Below are 27,463 nucleotides of genomic sequence, written 5' to 3' on the forward strand. Positions count from 1 at the left end.
AGTTTACAATAAAAAGGAAAACATGTCCCCTGATGTGACTCCGACACGTGAGCAGGGACATGTTGAAAATGAGTGCTAAAAATGTTTATATTATTTTTAATTAACATCGGAAACCTCATCCCGCCTGTGGATGAGGTTTCCTCAAAAATCCCAAGGTTGCTTGGCCTTTTCGCTCGCCCGCCAAGCGTAAGGCTGGACAGACAGGGAAAATTTCAATTGAATTAATGAAATAATGGGCTTAACGGCCTTCTGAATTGTCAGCGGGGTGCTCTGCCAACTCCCACACACGCCCGACGACTGAAATATCACACGAATGCTCGATGATGTTGGGACACTCGCCCAATGTCATCGCGTGATATTTCACACTCATGCGTGTCGGGCACATGATTACCCACCGAGCTGAAAATCCTGGCCAAGTGTACTCAATGGGGGAGCAGCATAACCCTCTGGGGTAGAGGATTGCAAATATTCACAATCCTTTTGAATAAAGAAATTGCTCCTCATCTCAGTCCTAGCCTGAGTAAACCTTACTAACGCTAATGTTGTGGAGGATGAATTCTTGAAATGTGTACAAGATTTTCTTGGAGCATTACATTGAAGAACCAACTAGGGAGTGGGCTATTTTACATCTAGCATTGTGCAATGAAAAGGGTTCATTAATAATCTTGTTGTGAGGGAGCCATTAAGAAAGAGTGACCAAAATATGATAATGTAAAATTCTAAGTTTAAAGCTGATGTAGTTCAATCTGCAGGTGAAGTACAAGGTCAACCATGATCCCATTGAATGGAGGAGCAGGCTCGAACTAACGGACTACTCCTGCTCCTATTGCTTATATTTCTTATGTTCTTAAATGACTGGCCCCTTATCCTGAGGTTGTGCCCTCATGATCTGGATTCCACAGCTAGGGAAACAAGCTCTCAGTGTCCACCCTGTCAAGCCCCTTCAGATTCTTGCACGTTTCACCTCCACACTGACCACACTAACAATTTTGGCTCTTCTGTCATTTTAAATTTTCTACGGGTTCCCAGGAGCGTCTCCATTCTGAGGTGCTGGCCTTTGTGTCTCAGCAATGTTCACCTCTCCAGGTGGGGCTGTCACTTGGTCTGTGCTGCAGGGCCTCTCATTGGGCCTCCTGCTTTGGAACATGGCCGCTGTCCTGGAGCCAATTACCAGCCCACCTCATGTAAAAATGCACAGTCGGCCACCTTGACAACAGGCAGGGCCTCGAGACCCACATTTGGTCCAGGTCTTGGGTTCCCATTGCCCAGGGGGAACATTCAGACCAATGTTTCTTTATGTCGGCTCTTTCATTTACCAATCACCTTAAATCTTTGTCCCCTTGTTACCGACCCTCCTGCCATTGGAAACATTTCTCCTTATTTACCCGCAACTTGCTTTCATCATAATTATCAATGTTTGCTGAATGCTTTTCAGTTTCAATCTTACTTGCTCCTTCAGCTTGTTCAACCATCATCAAAATGAACTGCGTAGAGTCCATTCACAGCTGTCATTGGATCAGCTGCTTAGCACCATCAGTTTGTTACTTGCAAACCTGATATTCATTGGCATAAGGACTTCAGAGGAAGGAGCAAAGTATCAAATTGGAAGGGCCAAACCCAGTTTAGATTATCTCACACTGGTCATATGCATATATGAAATCATTACAAAGATATAAGAAAGAAAGATTTGAATTTCTATAGCACCTTTCACAGCCTTAGGATGTCCTGAAACATTTTACAGCCAGTGAAATGTAATCACTGTTGTAATAGAGGAAAAGCGGCAGCCAATTTGCACTAAGCAAGGTCCCACAAACAGCATACCAACATATGAACAAGGAGCAGGAGTAGGCCATTCAGCCCCTCGAACCTGCTCCACCATTTAATAAGATCATGGCTGATCTGATAGTAATCTCAAATCTGCATCCCGCCTACTCCCAATAACCTATCACCCTCTTGCTTACCAAGAATCTATCCACCTCTGCCTTCAAAATATTCAAAGACTCTGCTTCCACTGTCTTTTCAGGAAGAGAGTTCCAAAGACTCTCAACCCTCTGGGAGAAAAAAATTTTGCCTCATCTCCGTTATAAATGGGCGACCCCTTATTTTTAAGCCGTAACCTATAGTTCTAAATTCTCTCACAGGAGGAAACATCCTCTCTACATCCACCCTGTCAAGACCCCTCAGGATCTTATATGTTTCAATCAAGTCACCTCTTAATTTTCTAAATTCCAGTGGATACAAGCCTGGTCTGTCCAAACTTTCCTCATAAGACAACCCACGCATTCCAGGTATTAGTCTGGTAAACCTTCTCTGAACTGCTTCCAACACATTTACATCCTTCCTTAATTCAGGTGACCAATACTGTACACAGTACTCCAGATGGTCTCAGTACTGCCCTGTACAACTGAAGCATAACCTCTCTAATTTTGTATTCAAATCCTCTCACAATGAATGATAACATTCTATTAGCTTTCCTAATTACCTGCTGTACCTACATACTAGCCTTTTGTGAATCATGCACTAGGACACCCAGATCCCTCTGCAACTCAGAGCTCTGCAATCTCTCACCATTTAGATAATATTCTTCTCTTTTATTCTTCCTGCTAAAATTAACAATTTCACATTTTCCCACATTATACTCCATCTGCTAGATCTTGGCCCACTCACTTAACCTGTCTATATCATTTTGTAGCCTCCTTATGCCTTCTTCACAATGTATTTTCCTTCCTATCTTTGTGTCATCAGCAAATTTGGCAACCATCCCTTCCATCCCTTCATCCAAGTCATTTATATAAATTGTAAACAGTTGAGGTCCCAGCACTGATCCCTGTGGCACACCACTTGTCACATTCTGTCAACCAGGAAAAGACCCATTTATGCCTACTTTCTGCTTCCTGTTAGCCAGCCAATCTTCTACCCATGTCAGTATGTTAGCCCCAAACCATGAGCTTTTATTTTCCACAATAGCCTTTCTGCAATGTGATAACGTTCAGGTAATCTCTTATTGTGATGCTGATTGAGGGATAAATATTGGCCTGGACACCAGGTGAACTCCCCTGGTCTTTGAAATAGAGGCATGAGATCTTTTACATCCACCTGAGAGGGCAGAAGGAGCATTGGTTTAATGCTCATGCAAAAGATGGCATCTCTGACTCCCTCAGTCCTGCACTGGGAGTTTCAGGCTTGATTTTGTGCTCAAGTCTCTGGAGTGGGACTTGAACCCATGGCCTTCTGACTCAGGAAGCAACCGTCATCAGCGGTGGAACATTCTCTCTGAGGGTCCATGACACAGCGATGTCAGAGATTCAAAGCATGCTGTCACTCACCCACTGCCAATGTCGTCGGTCCTTATGTTCTTTCCCAGTAGGTCACCATCACTCATGTAACCAGTCACGTCCACATCAGTGGGGGCCATGTCAAGCTCAGGACCCCCTTTCTCAGAGACATCCAGCTGGGAGGTGTTACCAGCTCTTGACCCTGCTGTCCGTCGGAGGGGTGCAGTGTACACGTAGCGTGAGCCATCAGGATGGATGTAACGGCTGGAATTGGGCCGGGGTGGGTAGCCGGTGCCCAGGGAAGGGGCGTCGCCTGCCTGTAGTCGTGGGCTGGACTGGCCAAGTCTCCAGGACATGGCCGATGATCTGCTGGTTGCTGCTGCCATGCTTCGACCATTGACCTCAGTGGTGACGGTGCTATCGAATGTTGTTTCCAGAGTGCTGCCAAAACAAAGAGCACATTAGTGTATCATTGTAGCATCATAGAATAGCCTAGAGCAGAAGGAGGCCATTCAGCCCATCAAATGTGTACCGGCCCTTTCAAAGAGGAGTCAATAATCCTGTAACTTTTTCTCCCTATGCTGGTCGAAATGGTCTCTATAGAAACATTCACATATGAGGGCCACGGATCAAACTAATCCTTTAATTTACCAGTCTGATCAGAATATGATCAACTATTGGACACAGGTTTTTAGAACTAGGGCTTTAGAAAGAATGTCAAGTCCTTAATTTAATAAAACTTTACACTGGGGACTCCAAGTTCCATCCCATGGTATTGTGAAGTTCACAGTGATGCAGGAAGAATGAGGAGAGGCAAAGTAACCCTGAATGGTGCAATTTTAGATGGAATTCAGGAACAGAGAGGCCTGGACGTACATGTAAATGAGTCTTTTAAGGTGGCAGGACGAGTTAAGAAGGCTGTTCGAAAGGTGTATAGGATCTTTGGCATTATAAACAGGCAAGATTTCAACTCATTCAAAATCCATCCACTTACACCGAGTTACAATTGGGCCCATAGAGTACAAAAGCAAATGAGTTCCGCTAAAACATTACGTGTTCTTGTGTCCTGTTCTGGGCACCATACCTTAGGAAGGATGTCAAGGCCTTGGAGAGGGTGTTGGGGAGGTTCACTGGAACGTTACCAGGGATGAGGAATTCAGTTACACGTAGAGACTGGAGAAGCTGGAATTGTTCACCTTAGAGCAGATTAGGTCAATGGGAGATTTAATATGAGCTAGAGTAAATTCAGGGAAGCTGTTAACGCTGACGGATAGTATAGCAACTTTAAAAAGCGATGCATAGTTAAGAGTTGGCAAAATAGCCTTGACCTGTGCTGAGAAAGCATATGAGTAATATTGGGGTTAAACCAACTAAAACAATGAACTTACAAGCACTGAGCCTCAGTAAACTTCCCACTGTGTGTCCAGTAAAGGTCGTGCTACACAATAGGATGTTGGCTGCCATGTCCATTTGGTAGGAGGAGTGAAGAATCAGGCTGACAGACCCCTCCATGTCCATTAGGGAACCTCACACTCTCGGTATAATTATGATAGAGCACATACAGATTCTTATCTCATGATCGAGATAACGGTCTGTTACATTCTCACACAAGCAGCTTTTGCCAAATGATTCTCTGCATTATTCCAATGTATTTGACACTCATACTGAAATATCACCAAACCTCTCTGCAGAGCACAAAGCCTTTTCACAAACAAACCTTTATTGCAACAGTCCACTTGACTGGCACCCCATCCACAAACATTCACACCCTCCACCACCTATGCACAGTGGCAGCCGTGTGTACCATCTACGAGATGCACTGCAGGAATTCACCAAGGCTCCTTAGACATCATCTTCCAGATCAGCAACCCCTACCCTACAAGGGCAGCAGACACACGGGGACACCACCACCTGCAAGTTCCCCTCCAAGTCACTCGCCACCCTGACTTGGAAATATATCGCCGTTCCTTCACTGTCGCTGGGTCAATCTCCTTCCTAACAGCACTGTGGGTGTACCTATACCCCATGCACTGCAGTGGTTCAAGAAGGCGGCTCACCACCACCTTTTCAAGGGCAATTAGGGATGGGCAATAAATGCTGGCCCAGCCAGCGATGCCCAGATTCTGTGAACGAATGAAAGAAAGTCCCAATCTTCAGACCTTAGTAAGAAGGTAACATGGACATTATCACTAGTCTGAAGAGCTGTGCTCTCTAAATACACACTGAAATGGATGTGTAAAATGAATACCTATGGCTTATCTGGGTCCCTCGGAGACTGGACATGGTCTCCTCTAGGTTTTGCCGCAGATCGGCGATGTTCTTCACTGTCCTCATTCTCCTGGTTTCAGGATCTTCTCCTAGAAAAGTGAGGAAGATGAATAATGGTGAACACTTGATTGGTCAAATCCCTCACATTTCTCTGTGTTTTCAACATAACATTGACATTTAAACAATTTGTTCAGAGCTTATTTTACAGCAAGCTCATCGAAAACTTCGCTACCTGTGTCCTAACTCACTTCAAATCCCATTCCCCTATCACTCCTGCACACACTGACCTACACTGCACCCCAGTTAAGCAACATCTTGATTTTAGAATTCTCATCCTTGTTTTCAAATCCCACCATTGCCTCACCCTTCCCTATCTCTGTATTCTCCTCCAGCCCCACAACCCTTTGCGATCTCTGCATTCCTCCAGTTCTGGCCTCTTGTTCATCCCCAATTTTCATCGCTCCCCCATTGGTGGCTGTGCCTTCAGCTGCCTGGATCCTAAGCTCTGGAATTTTCTTTTTAAAGCCCTCTCTCTCTCTCCTCCATTAAAACACTCCTTAAAACCTACCCCTTGACCATGATTTTGATCATTTGCCCTAATATCTACTGACATGACTCAGCTTCGAATTTTGTTTATAATGTTCCTGTGAGGTGCCTTGGGTATTTTGTTATGTTAAAGATATTGCATAAACACAAGTCTTACAGAGTACAGAATGATACCGCACAGAAAAAGGCCATTTGGCCCATCATGCCTGTATTTGCTCTTTGAAAGAGCTATTCCATTAGTCCCACTCCCCCTGCTCTTTCCACAAGTTCCTGCAATCTCTTTCCCTTTTTAAGTATTTATCCACTTCCTTTTTGAAAGTTACTATTGAATCTACAGTGACCGTCTTTTCTGGCAGTGCATTCCAGAACACAACATCTCACTGTGCCAATCAAAACAGGGGTGAATTGCTGAGTGATTTACCCCTGTCTGACACTGTAATCTTGGTGGCAATTTGGCATCAATGGGGATTAGGCATGTGAAGACTCTAGAAGTTAAAGACACCAAACTCAAACCCTATAGCTCCTGTGCCCTAGGGGTACCTTGCTCATTATTTGTAAGTTGCAGCAAAACCTGACAGTGGAGCAGGAAGAAGGCTTGTAGAAATTCCCAGTGTATGCACGACATGGTGGGACTGAAGAGCAGGAAATCTCCCTCTGGCAAGATTTATCTCCTCAACTAACATAGCTGCAATCAGACTGAATGACCACCCATCTTGTTGGTTGCTTTGTGAGATCTAGGACACAAATTGGCTCCCACGAGTGCCTGCATAACAACAGCATCTGTACATCAAGAACATTGCCTATAAAGTGTTCTGGGAAATGTCCTGGCACTCTGATCGGCGCAAATTCCTTCTTTGGTGATTCAAAAGCATTGAAGAGTTAACTCGTATTTCTGCACTCCCCAATTCGAGGATTGAAGCTGCTGAGGAATGTGCTGACCCAAGAGTTTCCAAAAATAAATGAGCAAATCTGGATTTGATAAAACTCAGCTATGGAACATGCACACATGGCAGTTTTAGCAAATACCCGGAAATTGCACTGCACTCCCTGCAGCACTTACATCACAACAGGAGTTGGCCATTCAACCCCTCGACTGTGTTCCCACCAAGAATCCAGCCACATGTAGACCTTTAGGATTTGCCATTTTGATGTTCAGAGGGTGGGAGGAAGAATGTGCAGGAGCGTGCCTTTGTGTGACCTCCATGGGGGCAACTCCAGTAATACTGGCTTACAATGTCCAGTGGGGGTGGGTGTCAGAGCCTCTCCTTCCCTCCCTCCCCAACTCATTGCCATCCACCCCAAAACAAATCTCCTCAGAAGAGGAATCTGACATTCTCAATCAGCCAAAGGTCAAGGGGTCCAATTTCCACTCTCACCCCCACCATCTCTCCTGAACACCTCACCAGGATTGCACAGAGGCCTAAGGAAAATGGAGACTATTTTGACCTTTAAAGGGAAATCGCTTGTACAAACAGCTTATTTACAATTTTACTACAAAGAGCAAACTACAGACTAATAATAACTTCAGCAGGTTTCCCTATGACAGACATTAAGCTAACTGACCTGTAGTTTCCTGCCTTCTGTCTCCAATTCAAGAAAGGAAGGAGATAGGAAGTATGAAACTGCAGGCCAGTTAGCTTCACATCTGTAATAGGGAAATTGCTGGAATCTATTATTAGGGAGGTTATGGTTGGGCACTTGGAAAATCTCAATGCAATCAGGCAGAGTCAATATGGTTATGTGAAAGGCAAATCCCATTTGACTAATGTATTAGAGTTCTTTGCGGAAGTAACAAGCAACATGGATAAAGGGGAACCTGTGGATGTGGCACTTAGATTTCCAGAAGGCATTTGACAAGGTGCCACATCAAAGTTACTATGCAAAATAAGAACTCATGGTGTAGGGAGTAATATATTAGCATGGATAGAGGATTGGTTAGCTAACAGGAAACAGAGAGTAGGCATAAATGGATCATTTTTGGGCTGGCAAGGTGTAACGAGTACAGTGCCACAGGGTTCAGTGCTAGGACCTCAACTATTTACAATTTATACCAAAGACTTGAATGAAGGGACCAAATGTCACAAAGATAGGTGGGTAAGTAAGTTGTGAAGAGAACATACTGAGTCTAAAAACGGGACCTGAATAGGTTAAGTGACTGAGCAAAATTTTGACAGATGGGGTATAATGTAGAAAAATGTGAATTATCCACTTTGGCAGGAAGAATAGAAAAGCAGCAAATTATTTAAATGGAGAGAGATTGCAGAATTCTGAGGTGCAGAAGGAGCAGGGGGTCCTAGTACATGAATCACAAAATGTTAGTGATTAGGAAGGTAAATGGGACGTTGTTGTTTATTGCAAGGGGAATGGAATATAAAAGTCGAGATGTTTTGCTACAGTTGTACAGGGTCTTGGTGTGACCACATCTGGAGTACTGTGTACAGAGTTTTTTATTCATTCATGGGACATGGGCGTTGCTGGAGAGACCAGCATTTTTTGCCTATTCCTAGTTGCCCTTGAGAAGGTGGTGGTGAGCTGCCTTCTTGAACCGCTGCAGTCTATGTGGTATAGGTACACCCACAGTGCTGTTAGGGAGGGAGTTCCAAGATTTTGACCCAGCGACAGTGAAGGAACGGCGATATATTTCCAAGTCAGGATGGTGAGTGACTTGGACGGGAACTTCCAGGTGGTGGTGTTCCCATCTATCTGCTGCCCTTGTCCTTCTAGATAGTACCGGTCGTGGGTTTAGAAGGTGCTGTCTAAGGAGGCTTTGTGAGTTCCTGCAGTGCATCTTGTAAATGCACACTGCTGCTACTGTGTGTCGGTGGTGGAGGGAGTGAATGTTTATGAATGGGGTGCCAATCAAGTGGGCTGCTTTGTCCTGGATGGTGTAAAGATTCTCGAGGGTTGTTGGAGCTGCACTCATCCAGGCAAGTGGGGAGTATTCCCTCACACTCCTGACTTGTGCCTTGTAGATGCTGGACAGGCTTTAGGGAGTCAGGAGGTGAGTTACCTATGGCTCTTGCAGCCATAGTATTTATATGGCTAGTCCAGTTCAGTTTCTGGTCAATGGTAGCCCCCAAGATGTTGATAGTGGGGATTCAGTGATGGTAATGTCATTGTATGTTAAGGGGTAATGGTTAGATTCACTCTTGTTGGAGATGGTCATTGCCTGGTTCTTGTGTGATATGAATGTTACTTGCCACTTGTCAGCCCAAGTCTGGATGTTGTCCAGGTCTTGCTGCATTTAAACATGGGCTGCTTCAGTATCTGAGGAGTCGCGAATGGAGCTCAACATTGAGCATTCATCAGCGAACATCCCCACTTCTGAACTTATGATGGAAGGAAGGTCATTGATGAAGCAGCTGAAGATGGTTGGGCTGAGGACACTACACTGAGGAACTCCTGCAGTGATGTCCTGGAGCTGAGACTGATCTCCAACAACCACAACCATCTTCCTTTGTGCTGGGTATGACTCCAAACAGTGGAGAGTTTTCCCCCTGATTTCCATTGACTCTAGTTTTGCTAGGGCCCCTTGATGCCACACTCGGTCAAATGCTGTCTTGATGTCAAGGGCAGTCACTCTTACCTCACCTCGAGAGTTTAGCTCTTTTGTCCATGTTTGAACCAAGGCTGTAATGAGGTCAGGAGCTGAGTGACCCTGGCAGAACCCAAACTGAGCATCAGTGAGCAAGTTATTGCTAAGCAAGTGCTGTTTGATAGCACTGTTGATGACCCCTTCCAGCATTTTACTGATGATGGAGAGTAGACTGATGGGGCAGTAATTGGCTGGGTTGGATTTGTTCTGCTTTTTGTGTACAGGGCATACCCGGGCAATTTTCCACATAGCCGGGTAGATGCCAGTGTTGTAGCTGTACTGGAACAGCTTGGCAAGTTCTGGAGCACAAGTTTTCAGTTCTATTGCTGAAATGTTGTCAGAGCCCATAGTGTTTGCAGTATCCAATGCCTTCAGCCACTTCTTGATACCATGTGGAGGGAATCGAACTGGCTGAAGACAGGCATCTGTGGTGCTGGGGACCTCCGGGTAATGCTTTGGGCACCCGGGTTCGAATCCCACCATGACAGATGGTGAAAGTTGAATTCAATAAAAATCTGGAATTAAAGGTGAGGATGGCCATGAAACTATTGTCGTAAAAATCCATCTGTTTCATTAATGTCCTTTAGGGAAGGAAATCTGCTGTCCTTACCTGGTCTGGCCTACGTGTGACTCCAGACCCACAATAATGTGGTTGACTCTTAATAAAATGTTCTCTGAACAAGGGCAATTAGGGATGGGAAATAAATGCTGGCCCAGCTGGTGATACCCACATCTCTTGAATGAATATATAAAAAAAACAAAAATGGAGGGTATCCTCAATGTGAAGTTGGGCCTTTGTCTTCCCAATGACTGTGCAGTGATCACTCCTACTGATACTATCATGGACAGATGCATCTGCAGCAGGCAGGATGCTGGAGATGAGGTTAAGTATGTTTCTCCCTCTTGTTGGTTCCCTCACCACCTGCTGCAGACCCAGTCTAGCAGCTATGTCCTTTAGGACTCAGCCAGCTCAGTCAGTAGTGGGGCTACCGAGCCAATCCCAGTGCTGGACACTGAAGTCCCCCACCCAGAGCTCGTTCTGCACCCCTGCCACCCGCAATGCTTCCTCCAAGTGGTGTTCAATATGGAGGAGCTCGGATTCATCAGCTGAAGCGGGGGGACAGTACACGATAATCAACAGGAGGTATCGTTGCCCATATTTGATCTGATGCCATGAGACTTCATGGGGACTCCCAAGGCAATTCCCTCTAGTATGCCACTGATACTGGTGTCAGGAATATGATCTGTAAAGTATGATCCTGTAAGTATGACTGTGTCAGGCTGTTACTTGACAAGTCTGTGAGACAGCTCTCCCAGTTTTGGCACTAGATGTTAGTAATGAGGACTTTGGTCTGACTTTGCCATTGTCATTCCTATTGCTGGTTGGTCTATCTGCTTCCATTCCTTTTAGACATTTTAGTGGTTTGATACAGCTGTGTGGCTTGCCAGGCCATTTCAGAGGGTTCGGAATCACATGTAGGCCAGTCCAGGTAAGGACACCGGTTTTCATCCCTGAAGGACATTAATGAGCCAGGTGGGTTTTTACGACAATCAATTCATGGTCATCAATAGACTTTTAATCCCAGACTTTTATTGAATTTAAATTTCACCAAAGCTGTGATGGGACTTGAACCTGGGCATTACCCTGGGTCTTTGGATTACTAGTCCAGCAACACTAGGAGGGAAGCAGTGGTGTAGTGGTATTGTCACTTGACAAGTAATCCAGAGACCTAGGGTAATGCTCTAGGGATCCAGGTTCAAATCCCACCAAAGTAGCTGGTGGAATTTGAATTTAATAACAAATCTGGAATTAAAAGCCTAATGATGACCATGAAACCATTGTTGAAAAAAAAACCATCTGGTTCACTAATACCCTTTAGGAAAGGAAATCTGCCATCCTTACCTGGTCTACATGTGACTCCAGACCCACAGCAATGTGGTTAACACTAAAATGTTAATTAGAGCTGGGCAATAAATGCTGGCCTAGCCAACAATGCCCACATCCCATAAATGAGTAAAACATACCACTACACCATCACCTCCTCATTTAAGAAAGGATATAATTGCATTAGAAGCTGTTCAGAGAAGGGAAAGTTCACTTGACTGATTCCTGGGATGGGGTTTATCTTCAGAGGCAAGGCTGGACAGGCTGGGCCTGTGTCAGTTGGAGTTTAGAAGATTAAAAGGTGATCTTATTGAAACATATAAGATCCCGAGGGGACTTGACAGAGTGGATGCTGAGAGGATGTTTCCCCTTGTGGGAGAGACTAGAACTAAAGGTCATAGTTTAGAAATAAGGAGTCTCCCATTTAAGACAGAGATGAGAAGAAATGTTTTCTCTGAGGATTGTGGGTCTTTGGAACTCTCTTACCCAGACAGCGGTGGAGGCAGGGTCAATGCATATTTTTAAGGCAGAGGTAGCTAGATTCTTGGCTAACAAGGGAGTCAAAGATTATCGGGGGTAAACGGGAATGTGGAGTTGAGGTCACACTCAGATCAGCCATGATCTTATTTAATGGTGGAGCAGACTCGAGGGGCCAAATGGCCTACTCCAGTTCCGAATTCATTTATTCATAGATTAATAATAACTTCAGCAGGATAATACTAACAACAGCAAATTAATAATGACAGCAGCGGGCATTGGTAAAGGGCCCTTGGTATTGCTAGACACAAAAAGACCAATGTTCATCTAGTTCACCTTGTATCAAGCTGGTTGTCATAATACTGGAGTTGGTGATAATTGTGGTGAGCAACCTCTATCTATTAGTCTAGAACAGACACAAATAGTCGAATATGTAACAAGGCACTTCACAAAGGTAAATATGAATGCCAAAGAGTAACAGGATTGTTCAAAATATTAATTTTAAAATGTTCTTTGCTGTACATGATTTACCCTTACTATGAATTTGAAGATTCACAAAGTAAGCATGAAAACTCTGGGAACTAGAACTGTAAACTTGATACCTCCTCTGCCCCAGGGATCCCCATCCACCCATTTGCCCCAATCCCGCTGTTACATCTGATAGACATCAACATTTCTGTGGTAATACATGAGCTGCTTTTATTTCAATCAGTCTGGAATGTTTTTCTCTAACTATAAAGAATTCAACACCCTGGGCTGTAATGATGAAAACATGCTTACTCCTATCAGAGGCCCCCTAATGTTCAGGACGCATGGCTCCTCGAGGCTGCTCCACCATTCAATATGACTGCAGCTGATCTTCTGTCTCAACTCTACTTCCCCGAACCCTTCTAACCCTTCATTCCCTGGGAGATCAGAAATTTATCTATCCCAGTCTTGAATATACTGAACAATCCTGTGGGGTAGAGAATTCCTAAGATTCACTATGCTCTGGGTGAAGAAATTTCTCATTACCTTCGAGGGTTGGTTATCTCAGTAGCTAGAATGTGGTGCAGAAGATGCAAATGGCAGAGGTTCAATCCCCATACATGCTGTGGTGGTTCATAGAAGCCTACCCCCTTGCCTTGCAAAGTGATGCCCTTCTAACTAGTTGTCTCTCTCTAGTGGAAGGAGATACCTTTGGTCCATCATGGACAATAGCTAATTACCTCAGTCCTAAATAATTAACTCCTTATTCTGAGCCTGTGCCCCCATGGTTTAGATTCCCCAGCCAAGGGAAGTCACTTAGTGTCTGTGCTATCAAGCCCCTTCAGAATCTAATATGTTTCACTGAGATCACCTCTCATTCTTCTCAACTCCAAAGGATATATAGACTCAATGTGATCAGTCTTTCATCATATGACAACCTTCTCATCCCAGAAGCCAATCTATTGAACTTTTACTGTACGGCCTCCAATACAAGTATATCCTTCCTTAAAGAGGGAAACCAAAACTGCACATGGTATCACAGTATTCCAGGTGTGATCTCACCAAAGCCCTGTACAATTGTAATAAGGCTTCCTTACTCTTGTACTCCAATCCCCTTATAAAAGCCAACATGCCATTTACTGTTCTAATTGTTTGCTGCACCTGTTTGCTAACTTTCTCTCTGGACATCATAAGTTTCACAAACATTCTGCTTTTGTATTCTTATTACCCAAGTAAATATGGATTGAAATATGAGGACAGGTTGTACAGACTAGGCTTGTATTCCCTCGAGTACAGAAGACTGAGGAGTGATCTAATTAAAGTGTTTAAGGCAATTAAACACTTTGAAAGGGTAAATAGAAAGAAATTATTTCCTGTGGTGTGAAGTCCAGAACAAGGGGGCTGAATACAGAATACAGAGGAGAGGTGAAAAAGCAAGAAAGAGAAGCAAAGAGTGAGTATGAAAAAAGACTGGCAGGCAACATAAAAGGGAATCCCAAAGTCTACTATAGGCACATATATAGTAAAAGGGCAGTAAAAGGAGGAGTGGGCCTGATTAGGGACCAAAAAGGGGATTTATTTATGAAGGCAGGGGGCATGGCTGAGGTGTTAAATGAATATTTTGCATCTGTCTTTACCCAGGAAGAAGATGCTGCCTGGGCTATGGTGAAAGAGGAGGTAATTCAGGTACTAGAAGGGTTTAAAATTGATGATGATGGGATAATGGATAGGCTGCCTGTACTGAAAGTTGATAAGGCACCAAGGCCAGATGAGATGCATCCAAGGGTACTGAGGGAAGTGAGAGTGGAAATTGGCATTGACCATAATTTTCTAGTTTTCTTGGACTCAGAGGTGGCTCCAGAGAACAGGAGAATTGCAAACGTTACGCCCTTGTTCAAAACGTTATGCCCTTGTTCAAAACGTTACGCTCTTGTTCAAAACGTTACACCCTTGTTCAAAACGTTACGCCCTTGTTCAAAAAGGAGTGTAAAGATAAGCCCAGCGACTATGGGCTGAGCTTATCAGTTTAACTCTGGTGGAGGGAAAACTTCCAGAGACAATAATCCAGGACAAAATTAATAGTCACATAAACAAATGTAATTAAGGAAATTAATTGAGGAAAAATCATGTTTAACTAACTTGTTTGAGTGTTTTGATGAGGTAACAGAGAGGGTTGATGAGGGTAACGCTGTGGATGTGGTGTACGTGGACTTCCAAAAGGCATTTGATACAGTGCCACACAACAGACTTGTGAGGAAAGTTCGAGCTCATGGAAAAAAAAGGGACAATAGCAACATGGATACAAAATTGTTTGAATGACAGGGACAGAGAATAATGGTTAATGGATGTTTTTCAGGCTGGAGGAAGGTTTGTAGTGATGTTCCCCAGGGGTCAGTGTTGTGTTGGGTCCCTATGCCATGAAAATAAATCCAAACTTTATCTTTTTGGCATTTTTCAAAAATGGACTTTCTGTTGGCCCAATAAAGATGGCTGCTACAAGTCATATGACCACAGGACTGGCCCTTTGTTCTGAGAGCTACCACCAGGAGTTACAAAAACAAGAATTCCTCTCTCAGCCTATGGAATTTCACACGTCATTGCACAGACCCTTTGTAATCAACAAATGCAGAGGAAGTACAAATGAACTAGCTCAATACCTGACCTATCACAGAAGAGAGAAAGCGAAACTCATCATACTGGAAGAGAAGCTATTAGCCACCCTGTTTCTCTCCTAAGGAAGAGCAAAGGAGCTCTGGCCAGAAGCACAGGAACTGATTCTTAAGCTGCAATTAACCATTAATGAGCCATTTCACATGGCCCGAGCCTCTCGTCTTTTGGACAGTTTGAATTTCCCTCACAGGCTGTCAACTGTTTTAAATCTAACTGGTGAACACCAAGAAGCAGAGCTCCAGGCTGAACAACAGCCTACTCCTTGAAGCCCATCTCTGCTGGAAGATTTCCTACCATCACCTGCAGAACTGACCCTGTCTCGGTGTACCAACTTTATCTTGTGGTATCATCACCAACTGTAAAGAGAACTCTACACCTCTGGTCTTTAGCCAGCTGTATTCAACCTCCTACATGAAAGAATTTCTCATTGGACTCTGACTCTGGACTCTGGAAATCCCATGAATTAATATCCATTTCTGTGTTCTTGTACTGTTATTATCCACAGTTATAAAACTCTCCTCTCTATCCCCATTCACCGTGTGTGTCTGTGTGTAGCAAAGTGGGAAGTTGCGAACACTCGTCCCTCTGGGTTTTGAATGTAGAAATAAACTAAAATTCTGAGTTAATCATTTTGCAAATTTGTTTCAGGTTATTAGTAAATTGGATCAGACAAGTCGAGGGTTTGAGAAGACATGCCACAGCGTACTTTAAAAATAATTCAAAACAGTTTCTGCTTCTGGACAGTTGGTGAGAGGAAAGAGGTACAGTTTGCCTGTGTCTCTTCTGACTGTAACAGGAATTGGGAGCTGAGGTCAGGGTTGGACCGATTACAAGCAAACCAAAAGTTGGTCAAAGCAAAATTCTGCAGATGCTGGAAATCTAAAACAAAAACAGAAAATGCTGGAAAAACTCAGCAGGTCTGACAGCCTCTGTGGAAAGAGAAAAAAAGAGTTAACATTTCAAGTCCACATGACTCTTCTTTAGAGACTCTGAAGGAGGGTCACACGGACTCGAAACATTAACTTTGTTCTTCTCTCTCCACACAGGCTGTCAGACCTGCTGAGCTTTTCCAGCATTTTCTGTTTTTGTTTCAACAGTTGATCAAACAAGAATTTCTGACCAAAAAAGTATACCAGAACCCAAATCTAAAAAAAACAAGCCAATTCTGATAGGAAATGAACCAATCGGAAGCCAAGAGGGAAAATTTCAGTGGCTGGAACAATTTTTAAAACATGAGAGAATTACTGCAGCCAATTCTCTTCCACTAACACAGAGGAAATGGCAACTTTTGATGCACCAATGTGGGTGAAGCAAGGAGAGTTAAATGGCAGAACATTAGCATCCCTAAGCACAGAATGACTGAAAGCTGTAGCTAGGGAGGTACAATTGAAACTACCCAGTAAGGTGAAGAGAAGTAATCTGCTCCAATTGTAGGTAGAATAGGTAGATGGAGAGTTCAAACCTGACACTGAACCCCTTCCCCTAGCCAAACGCGAGCAGGAAAAACTGAGAATGCAGCTCGAGTTTCCAGTGAGAGAAAGTGAAAACAAAATATAAGTTCAGGAGAGGGAAAGAGAGAGAGATAAAGAGACAGAGAGACAGAGAAGAATTCCATCTTTGAGAATTGGACACGAAGTTTTCAGCTCAAAGGGAGAGAGAGAGAGACCAGGCAGCTGGAAGCTGCGAGGGACAATTTCTCTCTACCAGTACCAGTCCCTATTCCTCTACCCCGAAACCAACCTCTGAGGCCCTCAAGGACTCTAGACTTATTCCCAAATTTAGAATCATTTTTTGCCATTTTTGAGAGAGTAGCAGGACAGTTAAAATGGCCATCAGATATCTGTACCTTGTTAATTCAAGGGCAGCTATAAGGGGGGAACCCAAGAGATCTACTCCATGCTGACTCCTGTTGCATCCACTGATTATGGACAGACCAAGGCTCCTTTCCTTAGTGCCGATGAGTTAGTCCTGGAGGCAAATCTTCAGTAATTCTGGAACCCATAAGAAACCCATGCTGACCTACATGGAGTTTGAATGGCTGAAGCAAATTGTGTTCAACCGGTGGGTCCGCTCTTTAAAAATACAGCACACCTACAAGGGATTGCACAACTCGATATTGCTGAAGGAATTTAAAAACTGCTTATCCTCCAAGCTAAGGGTGCACTTGGAGGAGCAAAGAGTGCTCACAACCAGGAAGGTGGCTGTCCCAGCAGACAGTTATGATCTCACCTATAGGCCTGGCAACTCAGGCAGACCCTTTCCAAACCATCCCCAAAACCATTGGAAAGATAAGAAGAGCAACAGAGATAGGAAAGGCCCTCCACCCAAAAAGGAAAGGACAAATGAGGGGGTGAGAAGCCCTCCTCAAGCTCGAAAAGAGAACACCCAGAGACTGGTGTGTTCCCATTGTCACAAGATAGGACACTCTGGGACTGAACGCTGGAGGTTGAAAGGGAAGCCCGTGGTCTAATTCCCTCCTCAGAAACGATTTGGTTGGCTGCAAAATGTTCTTTAGCGAAATGAAAGAGATCAGTAAGAGCCAGCGGGAATGTGCAGGAGTGCAGGGAGCTGGAGAATGTTCAGAGGCTCTAAAGGTTGAAATAGAGCCTGTAACAGTTGGGGTGGCTAAGGGAGTGGTGGGCTGCCTGAATTTAACAAGGCTGGAGATAGGCTGGTAAAGTTTAGAAAGAACAGGAAGGAGCAGTGGAATTTAGAACTGACCCAAAGAAGGACCCGGAAAGTGGGTTGGCCTCTGCCTTCATCCCAGAATTAAACAGGGATCAGAGAAGCCCCAGTCCAGGAAAGGAGGCAGTAAGGGAGATGTCCCGCTTAGTTGAAGAGCTTGAGGAAAGGCAAATTGTTAAAACAGGGAAGGTAAAGGCTGAAGAAATGCCTGAAGCATGGCTTGTAGAAACCCTCTTTCTGGATTTAAATAGGGACACCGGGAGTTCCCAAACAGACAATCAGATAGTGGGTTTCAAGTACAACCAAGTCTCCTAAACATTACACACATCATGGAAAAGGACAATGTCCTTGCTGACGCCCTATCCCGAGTTTAAACTTCAGAAATTCAGCAGGGGATTGACCTTGGACCTGTTAGCTGAGTGTTTGACTTTCCAGTGAAACTGAGAGAATGACCTCATTACCTTATCACTTCTGTTCTTTTGCAAGACCACATTAGAAAAAAAAATAGAATTCATTTTTTCCCAGAGGGCAAAAGGACTGGTGGGTCCCTATGATATGAAAAAATATCCAGAATTTTATTCTTTAACCATCTTTTAAAAATTGACTTTCTGCTGAACCAAAAAAATGGCTGCTACAAGTCACATGACCATGAATTGGCCCTTTGTCCTGGGCACTACCACCAGGGATTATAAGAACAAAATACTTCCTCTTTCAGCCTGTGGAATCTCACACCTCATTGTAATCAATGAAAGCAGAGGAAGTGCAAACTAACTCCCCAACCTGAACTATCAGAAAAGAGAGAGAGAGACGAAAACTCATTATACTGGAAAAGAAGCTAACAGCCACCTCAATTCTCTCCTAAGGAGGGACAATGGAATTCTGGCCAGAAGCTCAGAATCTGATTGCTGAGCTGCAATTAACCATTAATAGGCCATTTCACATGACTCAAGCCTCTGGCCTTTTGGACAGTTTGAACATTACAACTTTGCCCTCACAGACTGTCAGCTGTTTTACCTCCAACTGGTTAATCCCCCCAAGAAGCAGAATTCCAGACTGAACACCAGCCTCCTACTCAAATCCTGTCTCTGTTGGAAGATTTTCTGCCGTCGCCTGCAGAAATGACCCAGTTTCTTTGTACCAACTTCACCTTGTAGTTATCAGCACCAGCTGTGAAGAGAAGTCTGCGGGGAGGATTTTTCCCCATTTGGGGAGATGGGAGGGGACGGTCCGGAAGCGATCGGGGGAGGACCTCAATTTCATGTTGATGGGCCAATTAAGGCCTGCTCAGCGTGAAAAGCGAGATGCAGCGCACTGCGCTGCCTGTGTGGTGGGGTGGGGGTGGATGGGGGGGTGAGGGGTGGTGGGAGGAGGGGGGGTGGGGGGGAGGAGGGCAAGGGCGAACTTTGCGCATGCGCGCAAGTCTGCGCTGGAAAATCTCCCTGATGGACAGAGCTGCCTCAGTGAGATAAAGAGTTTAAAACATTAAAAACAAAGATTTTAACAATGCTATAAAACATGGTCCTGCTCGTGTGACTCTCTCCCATGTTATAAAGGAAATGTTAAAATTTTGATTTTATTTTTATTCTTATTTTCATTTGATGTTGGAAACCTCGCCCGTGGATGAGGTTTCCAAAAAAATGCAAAGGCCACTTGGCCTTTTCTCCTGCCCGTCAACCGTTAGATTGGACGGACAGCGAAAAATTTCTTTCAATTACCTTTTAGTAGGCCTTTTAATTGTTGCGGGTGCGCTGCCAACTCCAGTGCGTACCCACCGACCGAAATATTGCATAGTGCATGATGATGCCGGTACGCTCACCCAACATCATTACATGTCATTCTACACTCAGTCAGGTCGGGCGTATGTCCGCCTGACAAGCTAAAAATTCTGACCTACAACTCCGGTCTCCAGCCAGCTGAACTCAAGCTCCTACGTGAAAGAATTCCTCATTGGACTCTGACCCTGGACTCTGGGAATCCCATGAATTAATGTCCATTTCTGCGTTCTTGTACTGTTAATATCCATAGTTATAAAACTCTCTTTTCTGTCCCCATTTACTGTGTGCGTGCAGTGGGGTGGGAAGTTGCAAACACTCCTCCCTCCAGGTTTTGAATGTGGAATAAACTAACCATCTGAATTGATAATAATGTGAGTTTGCTGCAGGTTATTAGTAAATTGGATCACACAAACCTAGGGTTTGGGATAACATACCACAGCATACTTTAAAAAAAGTTCAAAACACCTCCTGCTTATGGAGAGTTGGTGAGAGGTAAGAAGTACAGTTTGCCTGTGTCTCCCCTGTCCATAACCGTTGGGGGGACCCTTGCTCTCCTTGATATATTTTAATGACCTAGATCTTGGTGTACAGGACACAGTTTCAGAATTTGTGAATGATACAAAACTTGGAAGCATTGTGAACTGTGAGCAGGACAGTGTCAAACTTCAAAAGGACATAGACAAGTTGGTGGAATGCATGAATAAATGGCTAATGAAGTTCAATGCAGAGAAATGTGAATTGATTCACTTCGGTAGGAAGAACATGGAGACACAGTATAAAATAAGGGGTACAATTCTAAAGGGGGTGCAGGAGCAGAGGGACTTGGGTGTATATGTGCATAAATCATTGAAGGTGGCAGGACAGGTGGAAAAAGCAGTTAATAAAACATATAGTATCCTGGGCTTTATCAATAGGGACATAGTGTACAACAGCAAGGAGGTTATGCTTAATTTGTATAAGAAACCAGTTTGGCTTCAGCTGGCCTCATTGCTTCCAGTTTTGGGCACCGCACTTTAGGAAGGATGTGAAGACATTGGAGATAGTACAGAAAATATTCACGAGAACGGTTCCAGGGATGAGGAACTTCAGTTGTGAAGATCGACTGGAGAAGTTAAGACTGTTTTCTTTGGAGATGAGAAGGCTGAGAGGAGATTTAATAGAGCTATTTAAAATCATGAAGGGTCAGGACAGAGTAGATGGGGAGAAACTGTTCCCGCTCATGAAAAGGTCAAGAATAAGGGGTCATGGATTAAAAGTAATTGGTAAAAGAAGCAATAGTGATATGAGGGAAACCTTTTTCACACAGCGAGTGGTTAAGGTCTCAAATACAGTGCCTGAGAGCGTGGTGGAAGCACGTTCAATTGAGGCATTCAAGAGGGAATTAGACTGTTAAGTGAAAAGGAAGAATGTGCAGGGCTACAGGGAGAAGATGAGGAAATGACACTGGAGGGCCGGTGCAGGCACGATGGGCTGAATGGCATCCAATTCTTTGCTGTAACTATTCTGTGATTCCGCTAATGTTAAAATTCGAGCCAGGTCATTCAGGGGTGACTTCAGGAAGCACTTCTTCACACAAAGGGGAGTGAAAATCCTGACCTCTCTTCCCCCAAAAAAACCTTTGAGGCTGGGGGTCAACCGCAAATTTAAAAACTGAGATTGAAAAATCTTTGTTGGATATATGGATTAAGGTATATGGAACCAAGGTGGGGAGATAAATTTGAGATTCCATGATCCCATTGAACGGCAAAACAGACTCAAGGGAATGAATGGCCTCCTCCTGTTTCTATATCACATAATCCTTGTAAAATTTACAGGAAGTGCACTGACTTTACATAATGTCAAGAAGATACCATAATGTCTTTAATGTTACTGGAAATTATTTTAAAATAGAGTTTAGTGGTGTCTGTGTCTGTCTCTGTGTGTGTGTGTTAATTAGATTAAAGCTAGCTAGTCTTTGATGTATAAAAGAGAAGTAGGTTTGAAATGGTAATTAGTTAAACATGGGGCAATTTGCATTTTTAAATAAACTATTCAAAAGAATGGGTGAAATATCACACCTAGCCAGAAGAAGCAAACAATGTGTTTATTTTTTCCAAAGCTCACTAATAAAATTGGTGTTTTAAAAGGGTTTTTATTATTAGAAGTGGTAAAAGAAAAGCCCAGTGATGTAATGAGAATTTGCATTCAAAGAGGAAAATAGATTTAAAGGAAGAAAAGAGGTGATAAAGAGGGAGGGGATTCTAAGATCTCAAGCCTCTAGCCTGTAAGCCTCAAGATGCAGTCTGCAAGAACCCAGAGCTGAAAGAAACTCATTTTGAATTTGACTTTGCAGGCTGTGCTTTGCCAAGGGTCTGTTTAAATCTATGTATTTGACTGTTGCCTTAATGGAGGTGTAACTGCGAGTCAGATTAATTAGGGGATTTTTTAAAAGAAATTATTATCGTAGTAATTTGTAGACATATGTATGTGCTTACAATTTTTAAATGAATAAATGGTTAACTTAGTTTGATAAAAACTTCTTGAGACTCAGTGGCCTTATTACTACTGAATTCAAAGCCTGCATCTCGAAACATACAAATTGCAAAAATTGGTTATGACAGTTGTTTCGAGTTTCCCTCTGGGATTTAAACAAGTCAGCCTTTACCATCGGCTGTGTCATAATAATAAGCTACCACAACTCAAATGCTTCACTGAGCGGTCATATTTAAAAATGACAGTGCTTATTTAAGTAGTCTATAAATCTAAAGATAAGTTAAATCAGTTCAAATTACTAATCCCTAGTTACATCCCTGGTTATTAGCTATTCTCGTATACTTACTTTTTATTTAAATGTCTCCATGCTCAGTCTTGTTTTAAAAGTAGAGATTCACTGACGTGCATTAAGCTGAAGGGCATCCTAGAGAGTTTTCAAGTCTTAGCAAAGAGTCCTCAGTACAACATGTCACTGGGAATGACACAACATGTCACTGGGAATGACTGCAAAGTGGATGGGATAGTTTTAACTGAATGGAGTTCAGGCTGATGGCCTGTTAAAATGGTGCAGGTCACCAACCCACCCTTAGAGCTGCCTGGATCTAATGAGCTACACTGAGTGGGTGGAAAGGACACCCACTCAAAAATGGGCCAGATCCTTTTTACCGCCATTCGCTGGGTCCTGATAACACAATGGGTATCGGGTAGAGGCAGTAGGCCCCAAATGAGAAATATCAGTCCCGCCAGGACCTCTGGATCAAAGCCAGAAGAAGCCCCAGATGTTGTTTAATTATTTTTTAATATTCGTGAAGGGACGGGAGGAGCTAAGTGTTCCATGCCCTGAAAATCTGCTGATTTTTCTCTACATCGGCAATCAGGAAGTGATCAGGAGTTGGGCGATTCTGGGGGAGGGGGTGTAGCAATCAAGGGCTTTCAAAGCCCTTCAGCACTGTTCCCCCCCTCCCCCCATTCCATGTTCAAGTGAGCAATCTTTTTAACAACTTATTACTTCAGTGACATCCTCCAGAGGTCTCTTAAAGGGCAAACATGAGGCTATGTGCTAATCACCCCAAATGGAAAATGGTGAAGTCTGGAAAATAAGAGCACTGGTCTGAACTGGTCTTGTACACCTTAAAATGGAGCATCAGTAAAAAGTGGAAAATAAGAGCACTGGTCTGAACTGGTCTTTTCTTCAGGGACACTTTCAGGGTTAGCCAATTTTTGCAAAAGGAGCACTCAGAGAGATGGTAGACTCTTTATTTGTAAACTTAAAGGATAAAATGTGGCTCTTTTTCTGGTGCTTTCCAATATGGAGACTGTTACACAGAGGGAGCGCCTCACACCGCCTCCCATATCGGATACAGAGGCAACCATTTGGCACCTGAAAAATGGGCACAACGCCAAAGAATTTCTTGGCCTAAATGTTATATCCATTACGGCCAATGACTCAGGTTCAATGATTGGTTCATTGACCCAAACTGGCTAGCAATGGTTAATGTGCAATGGAAGAATATTGCTGAATACACAACAAGTAAATTGCAGGACAGAGCAGTTAGTTTCAATCTTCCATCGCACCATCGTGTGAAATTATTGAGGAGCCCACACTGTTTCAAGGACATTTTATTGTTTTTCGATTAGATTTAGTGATTCACAAAGCATTAATTCTGTAGCGTGCCTCACTATGCTCCTTAATAAGATGGACCATAATTTTATCTGTGGATCATGGGCAATATAAATTATAACTGTTGTTTTGCAGGGTATCAAAGAACACTGAAAGGGGTAAACAACGAGGAAAGAGCTCTTTATCTAAATGCATATGGTCAGTTAATATGCACAATACATATTTAAAAAATGCTCCACTGAACAAATATACTCACCAAGTAAGTTAGTATAAAGTACTTGTTCCAGGTCTCCCAGCATGGTTAAGATAATGTCCGTGTCTAACTGAGCAACTCCCTCTCGAGGGCATCCTTCTTCTTCCAGCACTTTCTGCTTCCTCATAACCTCAGACTCTCCAGCAAGAATTTCCTCATCTGACTTACGGAGATTGGCAACGCTGAATTCAGTAAGTTTATCGGTGAGTTTCACTTCGGTCCGTTGGCATCTAAAGGCTGTGCCCGCTATGTCGCCATCTGCAGCCTTCCCGGGAGCACATGGTTCCTTCATACCTGCGCCAGCGCGGGGCAGCGAGTGCTCGGAGACAGAGAGGGACCTGGATAGCGGGCAGATGCCAGGCCTGAAGCCTCCGCTGAATGGAATGGCACCCCGCTCGCTCCCATCGTCCGCCCAGCCCCCGTTAAGCAGGCACAACCTCTGCCCGCCCTCGCCCAACAGTGCCAAGTTGCTTAGGGACTTCCGCCTGCGCAGGGAGGTAGCATGTGTGGCAGGGCAGCTATTAACTACTGACAGATCTGATGACCTTTGCATCCTCTTCCCTCTTCTCTCTGCCTTCCTGCAGTTGGAAACTCAGCCCTGGATCAGCGGATAGAACGTGTTCACCAGAGTCACAAAGCTCCTCATCATGACGCTCTGAGAAAATCATGCAAGAACCTGGCATTCTACCCATCCACTCGTGACAGCCACAATTACATTGTCTGGGTGGAGGAGTGATTCCAATCTCTCTAAGGGAAGGCAGGACTTGACACGAGTGCAGCTACCCCTTATATCACTGACACTGCAGCGATGTTTAAATAACATGTTGTGCACTCAAGCAGGAAGAGTGTGTCGAGTAGTCTTTCACTGTCGTGGAGAAATCCCCACAAGCCAAATTGTACGAGCTGCTTCCTCAGATGACAGGTTGAATGATTGCCACCTCTGTGAGTCTTCATATCTTTGACGAAGCTCTTCCGATATTTGGTCAGGGCAGGATAAATACAAGATGGAAAAATAAGCTGAAGAATATTCCTCTCACGAGAAGAAGCATCAAGGCAAAACCTTTACCCCACCCCCCTCCCCGAACCAAAATGCAAAGAGAGAGAGAGAGAGAGAGACGGTTCCTTGGAGCGGGCTGCAGAAGGGAGGCTGTGAATGTAGCACCCACTCGAGTGTGCAGGAAGCAATGAAAGAGATGGAATAACTGTGAGCCCAATGCCAGGCACACCTCTCTTAGTATTCAACCTGCATCTCAAATCTATCCCTGTTCTCTCTCTACTGCAGTGGCTGCAGCTCCTGAAAGGGCTGCATAAACAAAAGGCAAAAACACAGCTTCAGAGCCACTCGATTATAAATAACACAAGTTTGCACGTAAAAAGGGGATGGCAGAGTGGAAGAAAGTGCTGTCTGCCTCACTTCATCAACAGCTGTCAGACTGTCTGTCACACCATGCAGGAATTTTAATGTTGAAGCTTTTTAACGTAGTTAAAGCATTTAGGTATCAACACGTTAGGAATTGCCCTGAAGGGGGATAGGGTATGTATCACGCACTCTTCTTTCTGATAAGGAGGTATCTCGGGGACTTCACCGTATATTTACGGGAGAGATGTGAAACTTTACGAGAGTTGGCTTTGCAGCTTACAACGCAGGCTGTGACTGCTGGGATTTGCGAAGTCTTGGCGTTAAGCTCTGTGTTAGCTGAGCAGGTACATCTACAGAGATGGTCGGGAGTTGATGGAGTCACCAGCAAAGCTCAGTTAGGCAATAAGGTGGGGAATGCCCAGTAATAGCACAAATGAAGATAAATTACTGAGAACCCAGAGAAGAAGAAAAGGAAGCGGTCATTTCAGATTCAGTTTCTTGAACATTAACTGAGAATCTGGCACTGTCCCTCCCTCAGTCCACCTCCCCCAGACCCACAACACACACACAACACAACTGCAATTTTCAGGACTGAGGCCAATAGAGTTTTGTTGGGTTAGGGTATCAAGGGATATGGAGCAAAGATGAGTTAATGGAGTTAAGCCCCAATCTAACTGAATAATGGACAAAGCCAAAGGGCTGAATAGCCTCCACTTGTTGAGGGACAAACAATTCAAAGTAAGGAGCACAGAAGTATTAACAGGGAGTACCAACTAGGAGATGATGAGTGTTCAAAGAGGATATGGGTAGATTAGCAGGGAAGCTAAAAGAGGGCAACAACTTCAGATGTTATTATGCATAAAATATGTTTACTGATTTGATTCAATCGCCTCACTCAATTATGTGCCATATGCGGCTTGCTGAAACAGGTCTAATTATTGCATTGTGAAGATTTCTTCCAGTGTGGTTTGCAACCTGCTGTACTAATTAGGAAGCTATTTATGGGAGCATGACCTGGTTGTCCAACTGAGGGCAGAAGTTTGTCTGAACTTGGCGATGTGAAAGGGTGAGGGGGCGGCTATCCCACAAGAACTAGGAACAGAAGCCTTGTTCGAGCCACTCTCCAGAATGCCTTTCCTCTGGTGTGATCATTTTTAACACAAACCCCCGTAATTATCTTCAACTTTTCAAATACCCTCGTTTTCTAAGCATGGGCAAGTCTGTTTATTTGTGCGGAGTAGCCAATGCTCTGTATTAAGTCCATTATCATGGTGCCAAAGTAATTTAGTGTTGGACAAGCCATCTGTTGTGAATGCGATTTGCCCAATGGAATGTGATGGATGGTGTCAGCAGAACATTGATTTGGCAACACAGGCAGACAGACAGATAGAAAATATAGAAACAGCAAGTGCAGGAAATCACTAATAACAAAACTCAAAAATGTCTGGAAATACACAGTGTGACAGCAGACTAGTGAGAAATTGAAAAGGGAAAAAGGGGAGGGCCGGGTGTTAAAGTTTCTGATCTAAGAGCCTTCGTGAGCTCTGTCTCTGAGCAACTCTGAGAAACTCTCTAGCTGAGCAACATTAACCTGCCTGATCCCTCTCCAGATGTCAATGGACCCACCGTGCAGTCACAGCATTATATCAGTTATATGGTTGGCACCAACGTTGGATGTATCACAATAGGGGTTTATGTTTGATCCCTATTAAAAAACCAGAAAGCACTACTATATAGTGGTTCATAAGTTGTAGCACTAAGAAAACAAGAGTCGCATTTATACAGTGCCTTTATAACCCAAGGTCCAAAATGAAGTTCTTTTGATGTGTTGTAATGCCAATTAGTGTACACCAAGATTCCATGAACAGCAATTAAATAATGACCAAGTAACCTGTTTTACTGACATTTGTTGAGGCATAAACATTGACCAGGGCACCAGGGAGAACTTTGCTGCTCTTCTTCATAAAGTGCCATGGGATCTTTTGACAGTGCAGATAGGGCTTCTGCTTAACATCGCATCTAAAATACAACACCTATGACTGTGCAACGTTCCCTTAAAGCTATGAGCAGCCGCCAGCCTAGATACAGACTCAAGCCCCTAGAGTGCGATTTG

The 27,463-nt window shown here is 43.9% G+C and overlaps 1 protein-coding gene across 1 annotated transcript in view; it reads right to left on the reverse strand.

The window, feature by feature from the left end:
- Nucleotides 1-27,463, reverse strand: part of nav3 (neuron navigator 3) — a 291,371-nt gene that overhangs the window by 200,469 nt on the left and 63,439 nt on the right. Inside the window, exons 4-5 of the mRNA XM_041216018.1 lie at nt 5,524-5,632; nt 3,327-3,716 (exon numbers count right to left, since the gene is read on the reverse strand). Coding sequence (XP_041071952.1) covers nt 3,327-3,716; nt 5,524-5,632 — 499 coding nt within the window. The remainder of the gene's footprint in view (nt 1-3,326; nt 3,717-5,523; nt 5,633-27,463) is intronic.

Source organism: Carcharodon carcharias, chromosome 21 (assembly GCF_017639515.1).
Source record: "Carcharodon carcharias isolate sCarCar2 chromosome 21, sCarCar2.pri, whole genome shotgun sequence".
Classification (NCBI taxonomy): Eukaryota; Metazoa; Chordata; class Chondrichthyes; order Lamniformes; family Lamnidae; genus Carcharodon; species Carcharodon carcharias.